This window comes from Capra hircus, chromosome 19 (genome assembly GCF_001704415.2).
Source record: "Capra hircus breed San Clemente chromosome 19, ASM170441v1, whole genome shotgun sequence".
Classification (NCBI taxonomy): domain Eukaryota; kingdom Metazoa; phylum Chordata; class Mammalia; order Artiodactyla; family Bovidae; genus Capra; species Capra hircus.
In genome coordinates, this window is record NC_030826.1 from 38,957,357 (window position 1) to 38,981,305 (window position 23,949).

At 56.4% G+C, this 23,949-nt stretch overlaps 1 protein-coding gene and 1 long non-coding RNA gene across 3 annotated transcripts; one reads left to right on the forward strand and one right to left on the reverse strand.

The window, feature by feature from the left end:
* Positions 1,258-23,697, forward strand: MLLT6 (MLLT6, PHD finger domain containing). Of its 2 annotated transcripts, none has more exons than XM_018064975.1 (20): positions 1,258-1,415; positions 2,637-2,716; positions 3,198-3,252; positions 3,504-3,613; positions 4,559-4,662; positions 4,919-5,012; positions 7,457-7,630; positions 8,530-8,625; positions 11,103-11,322; positions 11,852-12,466; positions 12,921-13,102; positions 13,336-13,444; positions 14,642-14,708; positions 14,907-15,052; positions 15,535-15,732; positions 15,836-15,924; positions 17,044-17,393; positions 17,795-17,885; positions 19,077-19,433; positions 19,830-23,697. In XM_018064975.1, exons 1-20 carry the CDS (start codon positions 1,307-1,309, stop codon positions 19,890-19,892), a joined length of 3,309 nt encoding a protein of 1,102 aa, XP_017920464.1. In that variant the 5' UTR covers positions 1,258-1,306; the 3' UTR covers positions 19,893-23,697. The 2 variants fall into 2 exon arrangements, with proteins under 2 accessions (XP_017920464.1, XP_017920465.1); XM_018064976.1 differs by having other exon boundaries at positions 19,851-23,697.
* On the reverse strand, positions 14,211-15,448 carry LOC108638282. The gene is made up of 2 exons (XR_001919741.1): positions 15,386-15,448; positions 14,211-15,015 (listed from the first exon to the last, which is right to left on the reverse strand). It is a non-coding gene; the product is annotated as an uncharacterized LOC108638282 (long non-coding RNA).

Consider the following 23,949-nt stretch of genomic DNA (forward strand, 5'->3'; position numbering starts at 1 on the left):
AAGCCTTCGGACTGACTCCCCCTCACTTCTTTCCCAGACCCAATTCCTGGGACTTTAATCCTTTGGGGGCGTTGTGCGTGAATTTATGTTGTGTGTTTGGTACGTGCATCGAGTTCAAGTGTAACTGGGTTGTTCGCGAGCACTTCCGCAGCAGTGGCTCCCTAACTCGCTTGGGTCTCTAAGCGCGCCTGAGGGGCTGGACCCGGGGTCTGTGCCCCTCTGGAAAGGTAGGGTAGTGTGGCTGTGTGAGGCTGAGTGAGTGTGTGTATTTGTGGGTGCCTCGCTGTGCTTCCGAGGGCTCTGAGTCCCTGTGCGAGCGTGTGTATCTGTGGGCTGAACCGGAAGCTCCCCGAGGGCAGGCATGCCCGTTTGTTCATTGCTCTATCCCAACGATTGCACATAGTAGGCATTCAATAAATATTTGAAGAATGAAATGAACAAATGTCTGCGTGTGTCTGTTCTCCAGACAGGCTTCCGAGAAAACAGCCATTGAACGACCATCCCCAAAGCCCCCCCACCCCGGACACCAAGGGGTGAGGAGCCCACGTAACTCGCGCTCCTTCTAGCGCCCCTTCCCCTGATCTCCATCTCCAAGTTTCCTTGAGGTTGAACAGTCGCAGAGAGGAAGACCTGGGCAGAAGGGGCTGGCGAATCGGAGACCCGGGGCCGAGACCGAAGGAGCGGCAGATGGACGGCTCTGGAGCGCCAACCGAGAGCCAGAGGAAGAAGAAAGAGGGAAAATGAGCGCGGAGCAAGCGAGCGAAAAGCTCCCTACCAAGCCAGGCTTTGTTCCCTGAACCTAAGACTTTACCCGGCGGCGGGCGGCGGGCGGGCCGGGAGCGAGCAAGCGGAGGCGCGCGGCCATGGCTGCCGCGGCCGGGCAGGGGGGCCGGGGGGCGGCGCGTGAGCGGGCGGCGCGGGGCGGGCGAGCGCCCGCGATGTGCCACTCGGCGCCTCCCCCGCCGGGCCCGGGCTGCGCGGAGGCCGGGCGGCCCTGGTAGCTGGGCGCGCGGCGCGGAGGGGGCGAGCCCGGCGCGCGGGTCTCATTGTTGCGGGGGGGGGGGCCCGTCGGGGCATGAGGGCGAGAGCACGGCGGGGGGGGCGGCCAGACAGAGCGAGCGAGGAGGAGGAGGAGGAGGACGCCGAGGAGGAGGAAGGAGGAGGCAAAGAAAAGAAGCGGCGGCGGCGGAGGAGGAGGAGGAGGGAGCGAGGAGGCGCGCGGCCCCCCGCTCCCTCCCTCCCCCCCTGACCCCCGACCCCCGCCGGCCGGGCCCCCACCCCAGCCCCGGAGGGAGCTCATGGGAGTATGAAGGAGATGGTAGGAGGCTGCTGCGTATGTTCGGACGAGAGGGGCTGGGCCGAGAACCCGCTGGTCTACTGTGATGGGCACGCGTGCAGCGTGGCTGTCCACCAAGGTACGGGGGTGGCCGTGGGGGGCGGCGGGACTCTGGGGGCGGCGTGCGCAGGGCGCCCCCGGCCGCGCCCTCTCGAGACCTCCTGGAGCTCGGGCGCCCCTCCCCCACCCCACCTGAAGAGAAGGGAGGCGTCGGGGGGCTCCCCCCGCCCGGTCCTGGAGGACCGGGTCAGGCATTGTTTTCTTGCCTATTGTTCCAGCCCCGCGACCCCCACCCCAAGTTGAGGGAGTTTGGGGACAGTCTAGAGGGTAATGAGTGCACTCTCCGCGCCCCACACCGCCGGTGTCGGGGCTGCTAGGAGAATGTTTACCTGCGAGGTGTCCCCTCCCGCCCGGTTATTTTGGTCCCGGCTCTGGGAGGGAGAGGTCAAGGGGGGGTCATCCTCCCCTCTTGCTTCCGGATACTGGGAGGAGCGGAATTGAGAAGGGAAGAGAAGGGTCCCAGGGGAGAGGGGACTCCTAAAATCCTCCCGGGAAGAGCTACGGATAGAGAGAGGTTGCGCAGGGGGCCGGGAATCGAGTAGAGGGAGGTTTGGAGTTTCCCCCAGCAGCACATGGTTCGGGAGTTAACTCCTTGAGGAATCTTGCCGAGGGCGCAGGCTGGCATCTCCCGCCTGTCTGGCACAGCCAGCTGGGCCCCCCCTTCCTGGGACAGCCCTGAATCCTGTCGCTGTCGGCTCTTCCCGCCACTCTATTGGTTACCTGCAGTGCACCTGCCCTCGGCCTTGACTTTTGACCTGTCCTATTACAATTAGAAGCAGAAGATGAGGTCCCTTAGACCCTCGACTTACCCGCCTCTTCCATTACTGGCCCTTTAAGAAATGCCCCCCCCCATAACAACAAAACGTGTTTGACTATCCTAAATGTTGTTCCTCTAATATTCTCCGTTGCTGAGGATGAGGACTGGTCCTGGCAAGAGCTGGGAACCAGAAAGCTGGGTACAGAAAGGGCATTGGGGCAGGGTGGGATCTTCTAGAAGTTTAAAGTCAAGGTCTCAGACTTCCCACCTCTGCGTGGAGTGCTTGGTTATGTGGTTGAAAGCTGGGCATGTGCTGTTGGGCATTCCTTGCGGTCCTGCTGTCTTGTGAGTGACCCCCAGACAGGGAGCAGCCCCCTCGGCTGGAACTGGCTCTGGTTTGTTAGAGTCACCCCCTACCCTAGTTACTCTGGGAAAAGCCACTGGTGACAGATTTGCTTGGTGATTCTCCTCCCTCACCCCCAGCTTGCTATGGCATCGTCCAGGTGCCAACAGGACCCTGGTTCTGCCGGAAATGTGAATCTCAGGAGCGAGCAGCCAGGGTGGTGAGTTTGAAACTTCCCTCTCCTCTCAGAAACACCTGAGCATCCCCTCCCTCCCCAGTGAGCTAGGGGGCTCTGAGGCTGAGGCTGGGGTGGGAGTGTCACATAGGACTTCCTGTTTCCTGCACACCTCTATCACCAACCCCATCTCTCCTTCTGCTTAGCCCTCACTCTGCCCCCCGCAGGCTACTGGGCCTTCTGTTTTTGTTTTCTTGTTTGTTTGAGCTTTTTATCATGGAAAGTTTCCAACCTATACAAAAGTAGAGGGAATAGGATAACTCTTCTGTTGATGAGGCTCCCCCATCTTCGACAACTGTCACTCATGGTCAACCTGTTTTCTCTGTATCCCCACCAGTTCCTCCTTAGACATCTAATCATTACATCCTGGGGCCCTCTGAATAAATTCAGGGAGGGCTCAGCTCAGTAGACCCCCCCTTTTGGAAAAGCCCATCCCCCAAATCCCTGTGCCCCCTTGTATTGGCAGAGGTGTGAGCTGTGCCCACACAAAGACGGGGCATTGAAGAGGACCGACAATGGAGGTGAGGGGGCTGCTGAGCCCTATGGCTCATCTGTTGAGGTCAGATAGACCCCCTGAGCAGGGTCTGGGAAGGCAGGAGCAGTCCGTGGGCAGGGGTGGAATGCAGAGGCTGGGTTTCCCTTCCCTTCCCTGGCTGGCAGTGGAGTCTCATGGGAAGGCCATGGAGGAGGGGACCGTCCGCAGTATGGGGTTGTGAGGGGTCAGGGTCTCTGGCTGGCCATCGCAGCTGAGGCTGGCCCCACACCGCCCCAGGCTGGGCCCACGTGGTGTGTGCCCTCTACATCCCTGAGGTGCAGTTTGCTAACGTGCTCACCATGGAACCCATCGTGCTGCAGTACGTGCCTCATGATCGCTTCAACAAGGTCAGCGGCCCCTGCTGTGCCCCATGCCAGTCCCCTTCCTCCCCAACCATTCTTGGGTCCTTCTCCAGCCTTCTCTCCTACCTACACTTTCAGGGAACTCAGGAGGTGAGTGGGCACCTCCCACTGACAGACTCATGCCCATGCTCAAGTGAAATAGCAGGCTCCTTTGCAGTCCTGCCTGAGGGTAGATCTTAGGGAGCAGTTCACTTATTCATTTACTGAGCACATTTTACTGAGGGTCTACTATGTGTAAAAACTGGGGCAAGATGCTGGACACACAGTGTTAAGTATTGATCAAGACAGATGTGTTCCCTGCCCCCACTCCTGTGTGGGACGACTATAGATATCAGTAAACAGGCAAAGTACATGCAGTGTGTGGTAAGTGCAGTGAAGAAAACAATAAGATACTAAAATAAAGAATACCAGGCACGGGGGCAGCAGGGGCTAGGGGGAGAGTTTAGTTTAGATAAAGCAGTCAAGGAAAGACATTTTGGTTGAGGCCTGGGGGATGAGAAGGAGCCAGCCTTGAGAAGTGGGGAGAGTGCCAGGTTCTAGGTGGAAGGAACAGTATGTGCAGAGGCCCAGAGGTGGGGCTGAGCTCGCTGGGGAGGAAGGCAGACACAGTCTCTGGTCTCAGAGGACTCACTATCCAAGGACTGCACTATCCAGTGTAGCAACTACTTGCCACATATGGCTATGTAAGTTAGTTAAATACAATTTAAAATTCAGTTCCTCAGTCACACTAGCCACTTTTCCAGGGCTCAATAACCCATGTAGTTCATGGGTCCTGTATCGGACCATGCAGTCTAGAACATTTCCATCATCACAGAAAGTGCTATTGGATAGTCTGATGTAGGATGGTGGGGAGAGGATGGAATTGAGCAGGGAGGCCAAAGGATCCCTCAAGTAGAAGAGAGGAGGGGACGATTGCCCTGTGTCCCGCAGACATGTTACATCTGTGAGGAGCAGGGCCGGGAGAGCAAGGCGGCTTCAGGAGCCTGCATGACCTGTAACCGCCATGGATGTCGACAAGCTTTCCATGTCACCTGGTGAGACCCCTGCTGTCCCTGCATCCACTCCTTAGGGTTCTCTGGGATCCCTGGCCAGCTGTCCCAACCTTCTCCTGAGATTTGCCATGGATGGCTGCCAAATGGGTTCATCCTAGCTGCTGTCTCTTTGGAGATGATGGCAGTACTTCCCTTGGGTGGCATTGGCTTTGCCCCAGCAGGGGTCTTGGAGGGTGCAGGGGAAGTGGCTGGTCTGGTTTGGGACCACATCCTTCTCAGGCTGACCTCTCTTGATTAGTGCCCAAATGGCAGGCCTGCTGTGTGAGGAAGAAGTACTGGAGGTTGACAATGTCAAGTACTGTGGCTATTGCAAATACCACTTCAGCAAGATGGTGAGTTTCATCTGGGCGTGAGTGGGTTGGTCAGCCATGGTTTAGAGGGTGTGGACTCTAGGGTGCCTGGAGCTGGGAGGACAGACAGGGGAGGAAGGCACTATGTCCCTGCCCTGGAGGAACTCACCATTGGATGAGGAATAATTTTAAGTACAGCCTGAGGGGTGTGAATCAGAGTTGAGCCAAGCAGTCCATCCCAGAAGACAGAGCTCAGACCCTGCCTATCAGAGTCCAGGAGGCTTCAAGAAAGAGGCAGCATTTAAGCTGAGCCAACAATTAGAGCCAACATTTGTGGGGCTTACCGTGCCCCAGCCTCTGAACTAATCTCTTTACGTGTGTGTGTTTGTGCATGTGTGCATGTGCACATGGGTGTGCGTGCTCTTGCAGTCCTCCCTAAGAACTAGGTGTACTGCATTTACCCATTTTATGGATGAGTAAGCTAAGACCCACTAAGGTTATGTGACTTATCTCACAGTTGGTATGTGGGATTTAGAAAAAAAAAAACAAAACAGTCTGAAGGTCCTCAGGAGCCTACCAAGAAAGATGGGAATCTCAGGCAGAGGGATTGGCATGGATAAAGCACCAAGATAAGAAAGACCATTCATAAGCAACAGAACAGGATGTTTGGTAGGGACAAGACAAGAGATGAGGTGAAAAAGCTCAGGCAGGGCCAGAGCTGGACTTGCTTCTGCCTCAGGTTCAGGGGCCCACGGAGAGGTGGGAAAAGGGGTGCTAACCCATGTTGGTGGAGAGACCTGCATGTTTCAGAAGCGGTGGAGTGTCCTGGCTAGGTATGCTGTGGCCTGACTGGGAAAGCAGCTTGGACCTCACCCCCAGGCCACAGGCTTGTGAGGCTGCTTGTAAGCAAGAGGGTAACATGATCAGATTTGTTTTTTAGGAAGATTACCCTGGCAGCCACTGTGAAGCTAGATCCAAAGGGCTGAGGCTGGCGACTGGGAGACAGCTGCAAGAGAGGGTGGGATGGAGGGATGAGGCTGGATTCTAGAATTATTTCTAGACAGACTTGCCTACATGTGGGGGTGGCTGAGAAGGAGGAGTTTAGGGTGGCACATAGGATCCTGGCTCTTGATGCTGCATAGATGGGGCTTGAGTTCCTCAGGCAGTGGAGTGGACTTCCAGCATACATCCTGGTCTGCCCCAGAGAGTCCCAGTTTGTGCCTGTTGCCTTGGTGTAATTATTAATAGCTCCTCCTTTCATTTTCAAAGGTGTCCTGGTTTGGATACGTCATAAGGTCACCTTGGTTCAGGGTTTGATATCAACTTGGGGGCTTCCCTTGTGGCTCAGGTGGTAAAGAATCCAGTTGCAATGCAGGAGATCCAGGTTCGGTCCCTGGGTCAAGAAGATCCCCTGGAGAAGGGAGTGGCAACCCACTCCAGTATTCTTGCCTAGAGAATTCCATGGACAGAGGAGCCTGGCGGGCTACAGTCCATGGGGTCTCAAAGAGTCGGACACGACTGGACGACTAACACAACACTAAGACAAGGTAGGGAGCTTAGTTTGGAATATAGCAGGTGTCAAGTGGAGGTGTTTAGATTTGGTGGCTGTGTTCAGATTTCAGGCCCCCATAGGTGTGGCAGCCCCAGGTGTATAAGGCTAGGGGTTGGGGGCTCAGGTATGAAGAGAACCATGAAATGGGGAGTTTAGAGCTTAGCAGAGTAGGAATGATGCCCACTGCTGGGGAGCCACTGGGTCAGATGAGGCCTGAAACTAGTCCTTGAATTTGACAGTTGGGAGTTTGTGGGTGATCTTAGAAAGAACAGCTCTAAGTCTAGAACTGGTGAAGCCATCAGACCAGGCACTGGGGAGTCCAAGGCACTGGCTGGGAGGAGTGGTAGCACAGGGGTTTTTTAGGTGCTGCTTATGGATATTTCCTTGCCCTGTTCTTAAGGGCAGCAGATCCTTTGGGACAAAAGGAACTGCAGTTTGGTGGAGGGCCAGGAAAAGAAGAGAAGGGGTGATGGCTGGAGCATAGTGTCTGGAGGGAAGGATGGGGTATAGTGAGCAGGGGCTCCCATGAGGGCCACACTGCACATCCTCCACCCCAGGGAAGGAGGTTGAGGTGGGCCGAGGTCGAGCGCCTGAGAGGGGCCAAGAGGGCACCATGGAAAGAGGTGGTGGAGAGAGAGACACAGGCCGAGGCCCACCTCCATCCATGCCTGGTATCTGGCTGGGGTGGAGATGCCCCACCTCTTCAGGGCCTCAGTTGCTGAATCTGTGCCCTGGATAAGCCAGCTGGGCAGACTAGGATTTCAGGCCAGGGAATGCACTCTGTTGAGCAGAGTATCATTAAGGACACAGGGTCCTCTTGTGACAGGCAGGGTGGGGTGGGGGGTGCTGACCCCCAGGATCACTTGATCTTCAAGAACCTTTCTCTAAGCTACGGAGAGGAGGGTGTGGCAGTTCCTCTCAATTCTCTCCGCAGAAGACATCCCGGCACTCCAGCGGGGGCGGGGGCGGCAGCGGAGGAACAGGAGCAGGAGGGGGTAGCGCAGGGGGAGGCAGCAGCGGCTTTATTGCTGGCCGGAGGAGCAGGTCGGCCTCCCCATCTGCCCAGCAGGAGAAGCACCCTTCCCACCATGAGAGGGGCCAGAAGAAGGTAAGAGTCTTCTTCCCTGCCCTTCCTGCCCACATTCACAAACACCTGCTTCTTGCACGAAGCCACCATGGGTATCCCAGAGGCAATAGTGCCTGCCCCCTTCCTTCCTCTGAGGCCACTGAGGACCAAGGGGGTGCTGAGGAAGTGACCTGTGAGGGTCACAGAGGGTGAGCTGAAGGCCTGGCTTCCCTGGGGCTGTTTGTATCTGTGTGGTTCCTCTGTGTTGTTCCTATGACATGACAGTCTACCCAGAGACCCCAACACACAGCCCTGTACATGTGCATATGTCTAGCCGTGTGTCAGTTTGGGGTGCACATGCCTGCGTCCCCAGCGGCTGAACGTCACAGTGTGCCTGGCTCCCCCTGCACAGCTCCGTGTCCCAAGTGGACACCCTTACAGGTGTGTGCCTCCATGTGAGGCGTTCTGTCACTGGCATGATAATGGGATAGGTTATTTTTAGCAGGCAGTGAGGATGGGCTTCCCTGGTGGCTTAGACGGTAAAAAATCTGCATGCAACGCGGGAGACCTGGGTTCGATCGCTGGATTGGGAAGATGCCTTGGAGGAGGGCATGGCAACCCACTCCAGTATTCTGGCCTGGAGAATCCCCATAGACAGAGGAGCCTGGCGGGCTACAGTTCATGGGGTCACAAAGAGTCAGACACCACTCGAGCTTAGCACAGCACAACATACCGGAGGATGGGGGGGAGGGGCTGTTGGCTCAGAGGAGCCTGCTGGGGCCACTCCTGTCCAGCCAAAGTCCCCCAGTCCCTCCACAGGGGGCGATGGCACCCACAGAGCCTTGCGCCTGAGAGACCCCACTCCCCACATGCATGTGCCACGTTTATCCTCACCAAGACTGTTTCCCAGCATCAGTGTCTGGTCCCTTCTTCCTCCCCAGAGCCGAAAGGACAAAGAACGCCTTAAACAGAAGCACAAGAAGCGGCCTGAGTCACCCAGCATCCTCACCCCACCTGTGGTCCCCACTGCTGACAAGGTACCACTGCTTACACCCAGGAGGGGCAGCCAGGGCAGTGGGAGGGAGGCACAGAGTGAAGGGTTGGGGCGTGCAGCCCTGGGAACCCTTGCAATTTCACGTTCATATGGCTGCTCCACACCCCACACTACTCCTGTTCTAGACCAGGAGGAGCCTCTGCTCCTCAGCCCCACTAGTCACTGACTAACCAGGAGGGGTGGGGGTTGGGGGGCACCACCCTTCCTGCAGGCTGCCAGATGTTCACATCTGCCACTGCCCAGACAGAGGGCCTCAGCACTGGGTTCCTGTCTGCAGATACAGTACTCATGGTGGTTCTCCGAGTCTCTGGGGCCCATTTTTCCAGAGAGAGGCAGAGGACCCCCCTTACTCTCCAGCCCGCCACACGCATACCAGGAGGCTACTCAGAGCCTGGTCGCCTAACCGAAAGCCCACTCTACGCAGGTTGGAGGGACTGAAAGTGTGGCCCATGGTGGCTTGCAGGGCAGACCCATTGACCATACCCTGAGACCCCTAGTCATCCCACTTTCCCAGTAGGGGCATGGCATGGCAGGCCTGACTCTAGAAATGGGCACCATCTGGATAAACAACCGGCAGGCCCTACCCAAGGCCAGGGAGTTGCTAATCCAAGCCAGAGCAGCCCACCCTGCCCCTCCTTCCAGCCAGTTCTCCCCTCATCCCCGGAAGGAGAACAGGGGCCTGGAGACACGGCTTCCTCCTGTCGCCATGATTGCCCGTTCACCTCCACCAGCTTCAGGAGGTTGCCAAGGCTCTGGGCATCTTAGCAGGAGACTCAGGTATCAGGTTTCCAGGGTGATGTTGCTGTGGCAACTGTCCCCGTAACCCTCTCCCTTCCCTGCTGCCCAGGGCTCACCTGGAAAAGCTTGTCCTTGCCCTCTGATCTCTCCGTCTGCAGGCAGGCGGAAGTAGTGGGGCAGAGATCTCGGAGTGACCCCAGTGGTTGGACTTCCCTTTGGACATGTTGGAGCCTTCTGCCCATCCCCCTCCACCCACCCCAGCATTTCAGCCACCCCTCCCCCTGGGCCCTCTCCTCCTTTCCTCTCAGAACCACATCTGGCTCCCTTCAGAACTCCAGCTGTTGAAAAGAACAAAGAAAAAGACAGAGCCGAGGGCTCCGCCCAGGAAGGGGCAGCACAGGGTGGCTCATCCTCCTCTCTGACCTCCCTCTGGCATTTGTTCATGTACTGGATACCTGGTCTCCACCAGGAGGAGAAGCCATCCCTGACTGTTACTACAAAGCCCTGACTCACCACATGCCAGGCTCCCTTCTGCAACAGGGGGATGGTGGGCACGTGTGGGGATGTGCTCATTTAATCCTCAAAATAATCCAATGAAGTAGGCATTTTATTAACCCCATTTAATAAATGAAGACACTGAGGCACAGAGAAGTTAAATAATTTGCCTAAAATACACTGTTAGGGAATGGTGGAGTCAAGATTTGCACTCAGGCAGTCTGGCTTGAAGGCCTGTTCTCAGCCACTGCAGGACACTCTCTGCAGTGTATTGCTAGCAGCCGCCCCATCAGAACCATCATCATCAACCCCATACTATGTATCTGCCATTATGTTCCTCATAACTCTCCAAATAGGGATAATTAGCCCCAGAAGAACCCTGAAGCTCGATGAGGTGGAGACCACACAACATACACGGTTGTAGACCCCAGGTTCACAGAGCCCCTACTCTTCCAGCCGCTGCTGCCGCCCCCAGACATGGGGGACAATCTCTCAATACAATGTGGCAACTATTGACATGGCTGATGTGGGTGGGTACAGGGCACCCAGGAAATAGAGGACAGAATGATTTGTTCCACCACGGGTAGCTATCGGGTGACTTCACGGAAGAGGGGGCTTTTGAGCCGGATTTTGAAGGAAGAGATGCTTCCCAGGAAGAGGGAGGCTAGGCTGTCTGGGCAGAGGGCTTGGCATGGAGGCTCAGGTTGTTTGGAAAAGGCGTGGAGTAGCCAGGGAGGGGAGTGTCAGCCAGGTGGCTGCAGCTGGGGGGTGAGTAGGGAAGAAGTGGCAGGGACTGGAGAGTCCAAGAATGGGGCCAGGGTGGCCTGTTCTTCCTGGAGTCCCTCTTCCCTGCACGCACCACTTCCCAGCACAAGTCCAGCCCTCTTAGGCCTAAGTGTTTCTAAACTGAATGACTGAGCAGATACATACTTTTGAACAGACTCTGGGACCGTTTTCATCTCTCCCTTACATGAGGCAAAGGACAGACAGCTTCCTGGGCTCAGAGCTCCCAACTCTTCACCCCTAGAAGTTACAGAGCTGCCTCTCCGTCTCCCTGGTCTAGGAGCTCCCACCACCATCTCCTTGCCCCATAGTCCTTCCTGAAGCTAACTCTGGGCTCTCCCAGTAGAGCCCTAGGTCCCCTGTCTTCGGGGCTCCACCCCCAAGTCAGGGTGAGCCCAGACCCCCAGAGCTGGCTCCAGCTTTCTTCTCTCTTCCCTCCCTCAGGTCTCCTCCTCGGCTTCCTCCTCCTCCCACCACGAGGCCAGCACTCAAGAGACTTCTGAAGGCAGCAGGGACTCCAAGGGGAAAAAGTCTTCCAGCCATAGCCTGAGTCACAAGGGGAAGAAGCTGAGCAGTGGGAAAGGTGTGAGCTGCTTCACCTCCGCCTCCTCCTCTTCTTCCTCTTCCTCTTCCTCCTCATCTGGGGGACCCTTCCAGCCTACAGGTGAGCATGGCACCCCAGGATGTGGGAGCTGGGGAGGAGGTGGGAATGGGACAGTCTTTGGCCGTGAGCTTTTCTAGCAAGGCCCTTTGCATACTGGTTTGCATCTCATTTGCTCCTTAAATTGCCTGGTGGGGTGGGAATCCCCAGCCAGTGACTCCTCAATACTCCCTCCTCTCTCAGGGTGGAACTCCCCTCCCATCTCCCTCGGGGCCCACCTCTCCAACCCCCGTAATGTATTCATTATTCCCTGCGCTGATGCTGTCGAGTACCATTTTTAAAGCACTGACACTAATCTCCTGTAATCTCTGTAGTCATCCAGTGAGGTCAGTAGGGTGGGAGCTATTCTACTTTGTCACAGGTGGGAAAAGCTGGAGGGTGGGGATACACTGGTCCCAGGACGCAGAGACAGTGGCAGAGCTGGGACAGGAAACCCAGAGCAGACCAGAGCTCTCTCCACTAGTATACACTGGGAGCAGGAGGGAGGCAGGGGCTCTGGGGTCCAGCTGTAATTCCGTATCCCTCTCTGCAGTTTCGTCCCTGCAGAGCTCCCCTGACTTCTCCACATTCCCCAAGCTGGAGCAGCCAGAAGAAGACAAGTACTCCAAGCCCACTGCACCCCCGCCTTCAGCCCCTCCCTCTCCCTCAGCCCCTGAGCCCCCCAAGGCTGACCTCTTTGAACAGAAGGTGGTCTTCTCTGGCTTCGGGCCCATCATGCGCTTCTCCACCACCACTTCCAGCTCAGGCCGGGCCCGGGCCCCATCCCCTGGGGACTATAAGTCTCCCCATGTCTCAGGGTCCGGGGGCTCTGGAGGCACCCACAAGCGGATGCCCACACTGAGTGCCACCCCTGTGCCCGCTGAGGAGACCCCTGAGACAAGCCTGAAGGAGAAGAAGCACAAAGCCAGCAAGAGGAGCCGACACGGGCCAGGCCGTCCCAAGGGCAGCCGCAACAAGGAGGGCCCTGGGGGCCCAGCCCTTCCCTCCCTGCCGGGTGCCCAGCTGGCTGGCTTCACCGCCACTGCTGCCTCACCCTTCTCCGGAGGTTCCCTGGTCAGCTCTGGTCTGGGTGGTCTGGCTTCCCGTACCTTTGGGCCTTCGGGGAGCCTGCCCAGCCTGAGCCTGGAGTCCCCCCTGCTGGGGGCAGGTTAGTGACCCTTGGGGACCAAGGGTGTCTTAGGGCCCAGCCAGTCTAGTGAGGGGACAGAGGCATAAACATGCAGTTAGAAGGAAGTGCGCCAGAAACTCCTCCAGAAGACAAAGGATGGAGGTGACAGTCACCTTTGAGACACTCCCCCATACCCATCTCCTGCATGGTTGTGGTGGGAGAGATTGCCAACAGGACTTCACCAAGTTTGGGTTGGGGAATTAGAAAAACTGGGAATTCTTCACGCTTGAGCAGGGTAGTAGAATAAGCAGGCTTGGCAAGTAGATGTCACTAGGGCAAGAAGTGACATCTTTGCAGCAGGAGGGTGAGACTGGTGTGTGGCAAGATCCAGGGGAGTGTTGGCCTTGGGGAGTGGCTGCTCCAGCCACCTGACTGAGGAGGGGGCAGAGGAGAGGTGACTAAGCTTCCCTCTGTGTCCTTCTTGTGCCTGTAGGCATCTACACCAGTAATAAGGACCCCATCTCTCACGGTGGTGGAATGCTGCGGGCTGTCTGCAGCACCCCCCTCTCCTCCAGCCTCCTGGGGCCCCCAGGGACCTCGGCCCTGCCCCGCCTCAGCCGCTCCCCATTCACCAGCACCCTCCCTTCCTCCTCTGCTTCTATCTCCACCACTCAGGTGAGGCCTTGCTCCTGGGCGCCTCCACCCCTGGGCAGGTGGGGGACAGCCTGCCGAGGACCCCAGCTTCCCATGGGAATTTGAGAGATTGGGCTTGATCACCACCAGAACGCCTCCCTCTTTCTGGTCCTCTCTCCTCCCCAGCACACCTGGTCCCCTCCACCCCGGTGCCCACAGTTGTGCTCTAGGTCCAGGAATAACCACCAGGCTGGACTCTACCTCCTTTCCCTCAGGTGTTTTCTCTGGCTGGCTCTACCTTTAGCCTCCCTTCTACCCACATCTTTGGAACCCCCATGGGTGCCGTTAACCCCCTCCTCACCCAAGCCGAGAGCAGCCACACAGGTACGTGAGTCTCTGACCCTGTTCCCCTTTCTTCACAAAGGGGCACCCTGTCACCTGCTTGTCACCCCAGAAAGGACTGGAGGGCTTTCTGGCTATCCCCCACCCTCTGGCCATTGCTGACCCTGCAAAAAACATTCCACGTGTAACAAACCAGGGTACATTCTTTCACATCAAAACCCCTTGAGGCGGTGGGGCATGACCAGGAAGAATTACTACTACATCTCACAAACGCCAAAGGCAAGAGAGATCAATGACTTGCTCAAGGCTGCTGAAGTAGGCAGAGGTGGAGCAGCAGCTGAAATTCTGGCTCCTTGGCTCCAAGACTAGGTCTCCTACCACTGAAGCAAAGCTCCCTGCTGGCCTCTTAGTGAGTTCTTGGGATTGGCGATTATAGAGATCCCACTAGTTGGGCAACCGGCTCTCTGGGTATTCAGGAGTTAAGGGGGCGGATCGCAAGCACGCCTCCCTCCAAGTACAGTGAACACAGCCCTAGAGAGCTGATTGGTGCAGAGGTACCACCTGGCTGGTTGAGGGGCAGGGCTTGCCATTTCAGGTAAGCCTTAAAGGGGCGAATCTGACTCCAAAACCAACCCTACAGAGTAGATGACTGTATTTTCCAAAACCCAAATTGGAATTTTGTGGCTCAACATAGGGTTTTGCGGTCTAATTGTGAGTGTATTAATATAAAAGTCATATAAAATTATAATAGCTACAGTAATTAAAGGCTTGCTACATGGCAGCTAAACTGTTCATGGCAGCTAAACTGTTCAGCTTAACACTTCACATTTATTACCTTATTCATAACAATCAGTTCGGAGAGGTTAGTTTTAAGCCCCGCGGTCACGTAGCAAGTATCCAAGTTCAACTCAGGACTGTCTAGGCCCCAAGTCTCTATGACTATGAAGTTATAAATTTTCCAGGAAAAAAAAAAGTCGGGAGGAGAAGCTGAAAGTAGCAAGGAGGCAGGGGCCTTTCTGCCTAGAGGAGGAGAAAGAAATTTCATGATTTTGCCTCTCCAGGGGCTGGGTTTTCAAACCAGGGCTCCCAAGAACTAGACCTGCCTGTCTGGGGGTTGGGAGATCCTGGGGAAAGAGGTCGGCGGTAAGGTCCCAGATCCTGTACCCACTTCCCAGGCGGGGACTTTGGGGCCGACAGCACCTCTTCCTCACTGATCCCTGCCTCCCTTCTCCTTCCAAGAGCCAGACCTGGAGGACTGCAGCTTCCGATGTCGGGGGACCTCACCCCAGGAGAGTCTGTCTTCCATGTGAGGGAGAGGGAGGCGGCTTGGGGGGCAGAGCGGGAGCTCGGCGGAGGGATTGTAGAAGGTGGGGGGCAGTGCGGTGCGGAAAGGCAGGCTCGCGGAGAGGGTTGGAATCCAGAGCGGATAACTGAAACTCTCGAGGCGGGGAGGCTGGAGTTGGGGAGTGAGGTGAGTCTGAGCCGTTTTCCGTTGTGACTGCAGGTCCCCCATCAGCAGCCTCCCGGCACTCTTCGACCAGACGGCATCCGCACCCTGCGGGGGCGGCCAGTTAGATCCAGCGGCCCCGGGGACAACTAACATGGAGCAGCTGCTGGAGAAGCAGGGAGACGGCGAGGCCGGCGTCAACAGTGAGAAGGGGTGACATGGGGCTGGGTGGCTGTCTTAGGACCCCCTGACTGGGACACCTTTCTCTCCGAGGTCCCCAAAGGTCTTTTAAGGTTCCTCCTGCGGCCCCGCCCCTGCCTTAACGGCGGCCCACCCCAGGCCTAGCCTTTAACCCTCGCTGGGACCTGCTCCAGGCCCCGCCCCCTCTACGCCCGGCTTTTGGCCCTCACGACCTCGTGGCCCTGATCTAACTAAGCCCCAACTTCCGACCGCCCCTTCCCTCCAAGCACTGGGCTTCCACCCCGAGCCTTAGGCCCCACCTGTGGGCCGCACACCTCTGGCTCCCCAGGACTCACCTGAGTCCCTGGCTAACCGGAGCCTTCTCTGCTAGGTCTCGGTCCGGTTTCCTTTGCCAGGCCCCGCCCCTGGTCACCTGGCCCCGCCCCAGCCTTCGCCCCGCCTTCCCAGGCCGCGGGGCTCAGGCGCTCTCGCCCTCTATTTGCAGTCGTGGAGATGCTGAAGGCGCTGCACGCGCTGCAGAAGGAAAATCAGCGGCTTCAGGAGCAGATCCTGAGCCTTACGGCCAAGAAGGAGCGACTGCAGATTCTCAACGTGCAACTCTCTGTGCCCTTCGCCGCCCTGCCTGCTGCTCTGCCTGCCACCAACGGCCCTGTCCCTGGGCCCTATGGCCTGCCTCCCCAAGGTAAGGGGCCCCCACCCAGGCCGGGAATGGGGGCCTCCGCTCTGCAGTCGGAACTGGCCCGGACTCCAGCTGCTGAGCTCCTTCTCTGATCCCCCTTCCTCAGCCGGCAGCAGCGATTCCTTGAGCACCAGCAAAAGCCCTCCGGGGAAGAACAGTCTGGGCCTGGACAACTCGCTGTCCACGTCTTCCGAGGTGGGCACCATGGGGAGGGGCACGGGGCGGGGGAGGGCTGGAGCGGGGAGGTTCAAGGGCCTCCTAGTCGCATTTCCACCATGCTGGGCTGTTGGAGGCTGGGCAGTGAAGTGATTGAGTAATTTGGTCTACGACCCATTCATTGCTTTACTAAATAAGTGATAATTAGGAGGTGCCTACTTAAGTCCAGTCACTGACTAAGCAAGCAGTGAGCAAATGGGACACTCTTGGAGACAGGCTCAATTCAAGAAAATCAATAATTACAAATAGAGAAAAGTGCTAAGATGGAAATCAGTTGAGGGGTATGAGAAAGAATGGAGGGTGGGTGGATGTACATCCACCTTTCTCTGGATGTAAGGTGGTTAGGGAAGGCAACTCTGAAAAGTGTTTGTGAAGAGTTTATTACAATTTATTTTAGCCACACAGAAAACAATCCTGTGTAATTGGTGGTGGTTTGTTGCTATTATTATGCTGTGGTTATTGAAATTAAACAAAGTGGGTTCTTGTTCTCCCTACCACTTACTGTGTGACTTGGGCAATAATAATAATAATAATACAATCATTAATTGCATCCTTGCCCTTTGTCATGTCCTAGCCTGAGAGTTTTCAAGCGTTGGTGTGTTTAGTCCTCACAAGGAGTTTTTGGACTAGGTTCTCCTATTACCCCCGTATTACGAATGTCGAAACTGAAACAGAAGAGCCACCAAAGCCGTTAAATTGTGGGCATGGGATTTGAGCCCGTCTTTCAGTTCAACTGCCTGCAGAGTTACTGAGCCTGTCTCAGACCCATTGGTTTCACCCATAAACAGCAGTAGCAAGTTAGTACAGGTCAAGCACTGAACCTTGGGTCTGATTCACTAGGTGGTCACTATACCACCTTCACTCTTCAGTGTTAAACGGGCATCATGGTGGGTACTGGGGCCCCAGGAAGTGATTTGTGAAGACTGTTTGGATTCTTAGCCTTTATCCCTGGGCATTGCTTCTTCCTCCTGGGTGGCTTTGCTTGGGAGTAAAGTCGGGGTGACCATGTGAAAATGCTGGTGGGTGCTGGGCCGGGGGCCAGAAAGGTCACGCTGGCCCCCTGCCCCTCTGACCCCTCCCTTCCCCCTCCCTCCCCAGGACCCACACTCAGGCTGCCCAAGCCGCAGCAGCTCGTCGCTGTCCTTCCACAGCACGCCCCCACCGCTGCCCCTGCTCCAGCAGAGCCCTGCTACTCTGCCCCTGGCCCTGCCTGGGGGCCCTGCCCCGCTCCCGCCTCAGCCACAGAATGGGCTGGGCCGGGCACCCGGGGCAGCGGGGCTGGGGGCTATGCCCATGGCTGAGGGGCTGTTGGGGGGGCTGGCGGGCAGCGGGGCCCTGCCCCTCAATGGGCTTCTGGGGGGGTTGAATGGGGCTGCCGCCCCCAACCCTGCAGGCTTGAGCCAGGCTGGCGGGGCCCCCACGCTGCAGCTGCCAGGTTGTCTCAACAGGTGAGGGAGAGCTCAGCCTGGGGAAGGGGATGGGGAGGCTGGCTCTGGGAGGGACTCCCCCTACAAACACCCACGTCCCTCAGAAGGGAAGCTCTCCTCCTGTCTTACGGGGTCTAGAATCCAGTCGCCTCTTGGCCCCAGCTTCTCCTTAGATATAGACCTGAGAGCCCTCTGGAAGGTAGCTCTTCAGGGACAAAAGTCGTCTGTTTATTCCTTGTGCCCTAGCTGAGGTCTCCCTCTGGGGAAGTTTTCCCATCTCATGTGTCTCCTCCCACCATCCTCTCTGAGCTCAGTCTGTTTCTCTCTCCACCTGGGCCTGAGGGAGAGTGGGAACTTAGGGGGGCAGGGAGGAGTGTTTCCCTGTCCCTTCCCATGGTCTGTGTTTTGTCCCCCTGCTTCAGCCTCACCGAGCAGCAGCGACACCTCCTGCAGCAGCAGGAACAGCAGCTGCAGCAGCTCCAGCAGCTCCTGGCCTCACCGCAGCTGACCCCGGTAATGCCCCTCCCCCTAGCTCTGCCAGAAAGGTCTCAGAGGGTCTGGGCCGGAGGGTCTGGGCCGGCCCAGGGAGGGCTGCCACAGGCTGGGAAGGGAGCCCCCAGGCTGGGAAGGTGAGACTGCCCCTGTGGGAATGGGGCCGGGCCCCTATGGATCATGTGAGGACAAAGGGCATAAGGGTTCCTCTTGGGGGCCCCTGGGTGCTGGGGAAGGAATGCTACAGTGGCCCCAGATCACATCCCAGCAAGAGGATCTGGAGGGAGGTGAGCCCTCAGTTACTGAGCATTTCCAGTCCCAGCCCCAAGGCTCTTCAGTGGGGAACCTTGAGGTCTGCATGGAGAGGTGGCTGAGCGGGTGACAGACACGTCCTCACCCAGAGCAGCCCTTTTAGGTCTGTCTTTTGTGTTGAGTTCTACTAAGAGTTCCTGGGAGAAAAGGAATTCTTCCTTCTAGAAAGGAGAGAGTTGTTGGGACTTCGCTGGTGGTCCAGTGGTTAAGACTCTGCTGCCAGTGCAGAAGGCACAGGTTCAATCCCTGGTCAGGGAACTAAGATCCCACATGCCGTGCAATGCAGCCAGCCAAAAGATAAAAACAAAAGTAAAAAGGAGAGAGTTGAAAAAAATAGAAAAGCACTCATTTTTATATAAAGAAACATGAGAAAGATATACAGTAAACTAGCTCAGCTGGTTACCTACAGAGACCAGATGGTAGCAGGAATAAGATAGCAAGATTTCTTAAGCCTTGAAAAATTGTTTTGGGTTTTGGAACACTTGAGAATGCTTTGTCCATTCAAAGCAAAAGTAAATGAATCTTAAGTGAAAAAAAAAATAGAGAAGTTGAAAACTATTAACCTCATTCAGTGTTCCTCAACTTGAGGTCATGCCACCCTTGGGGACATCTGTGTTTGTCATAACGACTGAGGAGTTGATTTAGTGGGGGCAGGGGAGGGATGTTAAACCTCCTTCACTTGACTGGTGGTACCCCATCTGACAAACACTGATGGCGTGCAACCACTTTCTTGTCCAGATGGGGAGGCTGAGCCCCAGAGTGGGGAGTTAGAGATGGAACCTCGACTGTCTCCCAGGTCTCTTGCCTCATGGTACTAGTGAGATGGGATGGGGCGCAGGCCAATCAGGGTAAGATGACCCTGGGGACCACTGGCCAGTAAGCCATCTGGCCCCCTTGCAGGAACACCAGACTGTTGTCTACCAGATGATCCAGCAGATCCAGCAGAAGCGGGAGCTGCAGCGGCTGCAGATGGCCGGGGGCTCCCAGCTGCCCATGGCCAGCCTGCTGGCCGGAAGCTCCACCCCGCTGTTGTCCGCGGGCACCCCTGGCCTGCTGCCCACAGCATCTGCCCCACCTCTGCTGCCCGCCGGAGCCCTGGTGGCGCCCTCGCTCAGCAACAACACAAGTCTCATGGCCGCAGCAGCTGCAGCCGCAGCAGTAGCAGCAGCAGGCGGGCCTCCAGTCCTCACTGCCCAGACTAACCCTTTCCTCAGCCTGTCAGGGGCGGACGGCAGTGCCAGTGGCCCTAAAGGAGGGGTGAGTAAGAGGTCTGGCTTAGGGAAGGGGCTGGGAATGGGGCAGAGGGACCGTCCTGTCTCCCTTCTCCTGGAGAGACCCATTAGAGAAGGCTGTTTCCTCTTTGATTGGACCATTTAGAAAAAGATGATGCTCTGGGTGAGCCATTTCAAGAAAGGCATCCCTCCTTCTGAGGGCAAAGAGCCAGAGCCCGGGGGGGCCCCTGGCCGGCACATGCCTGCTTAACTAGGCGCCCTATGCAGGGCAACTCTCCCAACAGACACACACATACACGGAAGTTGACCCTGTTGCGCAGCCATCAAAGCCCAGGCCCTTATTGCACCCATCATCAGCTTTCTTGACCCAGGAAGCTATTCTCAACTGGGTGATCGGACCAGATACCTCCCCAATCCCCAGTCTCCCTTCCTCTTTTTCCAGACTGCTGACAAAGGAGCCTCAGCCAACCAGGAAAAAGGCTAAATCCACCCACGCTCCTTTAGACCCCACAAGCTGAGGGGCAGATCCTGGTCTGAGGGTCCCAGCCTGCAGCGGGCATCTGCACCCCAACACTGGAGAGCCCTGGAGCACGTGCTGAGGCCTGGGGAGTTGGGGTTGCTCCCGGTGCCGCGGACTGAGACCCAGAGGGGAGCCCTTTCCATCTGCCCCCTGCCCCCGCCTCTGCACTGGCCCCTTCATGAGGGGCTCGGAAGGAGGACAGGCTCCAAGCCCGCCTAGGAGCCTCCACTCTCAGTGAATGTTTCAGGGTTCCCTAGAGAGCAAAGTGGGCCATGGCATAAGTGAGGGGTTGGTTAAACCCCCACATAAAATGGATCAGCACTTGAGTGGGAGAAGTGGGGACTAGGCCCTGGGCCTGCCCCTGCGTGGAAGTCTTCTATGGAAGAAGGGGTGACCCTACTTGACCATTTTCTACCCAACTTGGGCAGATGGTAAGAGGGCTCCTTTGGACTGTTTCTTGCTGGGCTCCTTCCCCTGCCCCCAACAAGGGTCACAAGCTGTGCTTGTAAAAGCCCACAAACTAGGGGGCCGACGAAGGGGCAGGATGGCATCAAATTTGGCCCAGGCCTCCCTACCTCCCGGGGGGTGGGGCCCAGTGACGGGCTGGGGGAGGGCAGGGGTGGGTGGCCCAGCCCCCTTGGTACCCGGCCCCTTGTTTGCACTATTGGATTCAGGAGTGCCGAGGGTGGGGCGATAGAGCTGCCTGACTCAGAGAGCGTGTGTGGGCGTGCCTGTGCACTGTGCGCGAGTGTGTGCGTCTGTGTGTCTGTCTGTCTCCCCCTGGTCCCCAGGCAGCCGAGGGCAGGGGCAGGAGCAGTGCTCTGATGAGGCAGTACCAGAGGGGCGCTCCTAGCTCTTGTCTGCACCCTCTCACCTCACCAACGTTGGTCCCTTTCTGGGGCCCAAATGGTTAACAAAAACCAGAACCGTACTCCAGTGTTGGAGAGTAACTGGGGGCTGGGGGCTTCAAATCAGGGTGATATCCTGCCTTTCCTCCCCCAGACTCCACATGGTCTCAGTGCCCCCGTAGCGCTCCCCTTCCACCACTGATAGCTGGTCCTGCTTCCCTGGCACAGGGGGTGCCCCAGGGATCAGAGGACAAGGCGAGGGGGGTAAAGTACCGCTTCTTCTAGTGAAAACTGTCTCCCAGAATCAGCCAGCCTGGCCCCCCTGCATCCTACCCCTCCTCACCCCCACCAGCCAGGGGAGACTTAAGCTTAAATTGACCTAACAACTGTCCCTTCACCCACCAGCTATTTCCCCAGGGTGCAGTGGGCAAGTCTCACCTTAGAGTCCCCACCTGCCCAGAGCCTTTGGTGGCCAAGGCTAAGGGCTGCTGGGGCAGCCAGGAGAGGGGTGAGGCTGAAGCAAGTGTGTGTCGGTGCACTGGGGTGGGAGCCGGGCGGAGCGTGGCCAGCTTCCTGATGCCCACGTTTAGTCAGTCTCTTTGCATGTGTGGACTCGTGTGCGTGTGTGTGTTTCTGTTTGGGTTTCTGTTGTTGTTGGGTTTGTTTCATTTTTTTTTTTTTTAATAAAGAAAAGATGTGTATATTTTTGGCAATGACAGAAACGTAGTGCAGATATATTTTTGCCTGTGCTGCTCAACTGGTTTTTTTCTGATACTGAAAATAATATTAATATTCCTGTTGATAAGACTTTGTAAGATGTTAGGGAGCTGGTAATGGAGGGGGTGGGCGGGAATCCTTCAGAGGCAACTTCTTAGGCACTTGCAAGGGCTTGGGGGGAGGGGGGAGGCAGTTGTGATGACCTCAGAAATACTCACTTTTTATTAATGCTAAATATCAGTTAGAAAGGAATGATAGAAGTCAGCATTTTATTCATCTTCATCTATTAAGCTAACTCCCTGCCCCCAAACCACTGAAAAGAAAAATAACCTTCAGAGATTCTTAGAAGAGTTGCTCATTCACACCCACGCTCTTGCCCAAGGCCGACCCACTTAGAACCAAAGTCAGCTTCTGTTCTGGACAGTGAAGGAAGTTGATTTACCCCAAGGCTGCCGTGGCAGAGAGTGAGAGGTCCTGGAAAAAGACCTCCCCTTCCCTCCAGCACCCTAAAGTCTGGGGTTCTCATCTCCAAGAGTCTGTTTTCTGATTTTCCCCAGGCTGGGGTGCAGTGGTGGGTAGGCAGGTTAGATTTGAAGAAGGGCCCCAGGCTGCGTATGGATTGGTGCTGTCCTTCAGTTTGGGGCAGGGGGACATGAGAGAGGTGGTGCGTTTCCTCTTTCGGGGTGGGTGGCAGGCTTTATAATAAGAAAGGTCTAGAGGGCTTCTGGACAGAGCAGGGTCCCAGTGCAAAGGGCATGGCTCTTGAGCCCCAACCATCTGCTCCTAGCCTCAGTCCCTTTTTCTAGGATGAATTTGAACGGGGAGTAGGAAAGGATGCAGATTTATAGGTGGCTCTGTCTAGGGGAAGGGAAGGATGTGGTTTGCAGGGCGGAAGTGGAGTTTGAAACTGCAGAGTGGAGCTCAGTAAGTCATCCCCTTCAGTGTGGAGGTGTGAGTGCGGTGTGCCTGCAGAGCCGCTGTCTGGCTTCACAACGAGTGCATGAATGTCAGAGCTGGAAGGGACCTGTCTTTAGGATCCTGCGAGCCAGCTCCTTGCCCCACAGGTGATAGCTCCAAACCTAGGAGGCGGGGGCAGGGGCTTAGGGGCAGAGCCGCGCGACCAGTCCTCAGGACCCTGGCCTCCTGGTCCTGGCTCTCCTGCCCCACTGCACTGCCTCCGTGTGGCTGTCCGTCTGTCCCTGTGTGTGTGGTGTGCGGTGTGAGTGCAGGGCTGTGCCCAGGGTGGGGGGTATCTGTGAAGCACTGACTGTCTTAGCTCAGAGCTGAAGGATCCTCTCCAGAGACAATGACACTTTAAAGGTTGCCTTTTCTTGTCTAGTTTTTCCGACGTGTGTGTGTTTTCCCTTCAGATTCCTAGGTCTATTGCTGCCTCCAGGTGCCCTTACCTTGAGGCTGATGAGAGCACACCTGCCCATTCCTGTCCTGAGTTCTAGGGAAGTACTCCTAGGAAGGGCCTCGACAGTGAGGGGAGCCAGAGTCTGGGAAAGAGAGAGAGCCAGCTCTGAGAAAGGGTGATCTCCACGCTGCCTTTTCCCAAACTGGAAATGCAGACACGGGCTCTGCCTGCCAGCATCTTCCTTGGTGTGTGGTCAGCAGAGTTAAGGGTAGGCAGCTTGCTCCCAGTTCTCCTTTAACCCAGTTTCCTGGGGAGAAGTGCCTGGCAGGGCTTTCGGTCACTTCAATTGGGAAACTGTAGGAAAATGGGGCGCAGTACCCTGGCTTCCTCCAATCACATTAGTCCAGATTAAAAGTGTGTCTGGCTCCCAGTCCCTTTGACTTGATCTACTGAAAAGCTGGTGACTGAGGGGTGCCTTCATCGCCCTTTGTTCACGTCCTTCAGCCCAACTTGGGACTTCGGTGGCGGGACTGAAGACCCAAACCCTGGCTCCCAGCCTGTCCCCCTCTTTGCACCCCAGCCTTTCTCAATGTAGCAGACCCTTCCTAGGGGAGCAGGGAGGGGAAGCCACAGTTTGCAAACCCAGGAGCTCCTTTTACATTCTTTGTAAAGCCTCCTTTATATCCTCAACCCAAAAGGCAATGCCCCTCCCTGCCACCTCCAAGCCTGGAATTGTGCATAACCCGGATCTTGTATCTTTGTATAACGGATGTTATTTGTACGAAGGGCAGTTCGTAAACAGCACTTGTTCTTTTAATAAAAGAATGTTTTACAAAAAAAAAAAAAAAAAGACTTTGGTTTGTCTGGCTTTACTGAAGGGAAAGAGAGGTGGAGCGCCAAATGTGGGAGCCTTGGGAGGGGATGGAGGTGGGGGTGGGCAGATGGTCTACTAACATTTCTTTAAGTACTTGGAATAGTACTTCACAGACCAAAATGCACAAAACACCCAGGTTGTGTACTGAAAATCAGATACCTTTGCTCCACTTATAAGAACGTAACGTGTAGGTCTGGGCCAGGCGGAATCTGATTTTTAAAAAAA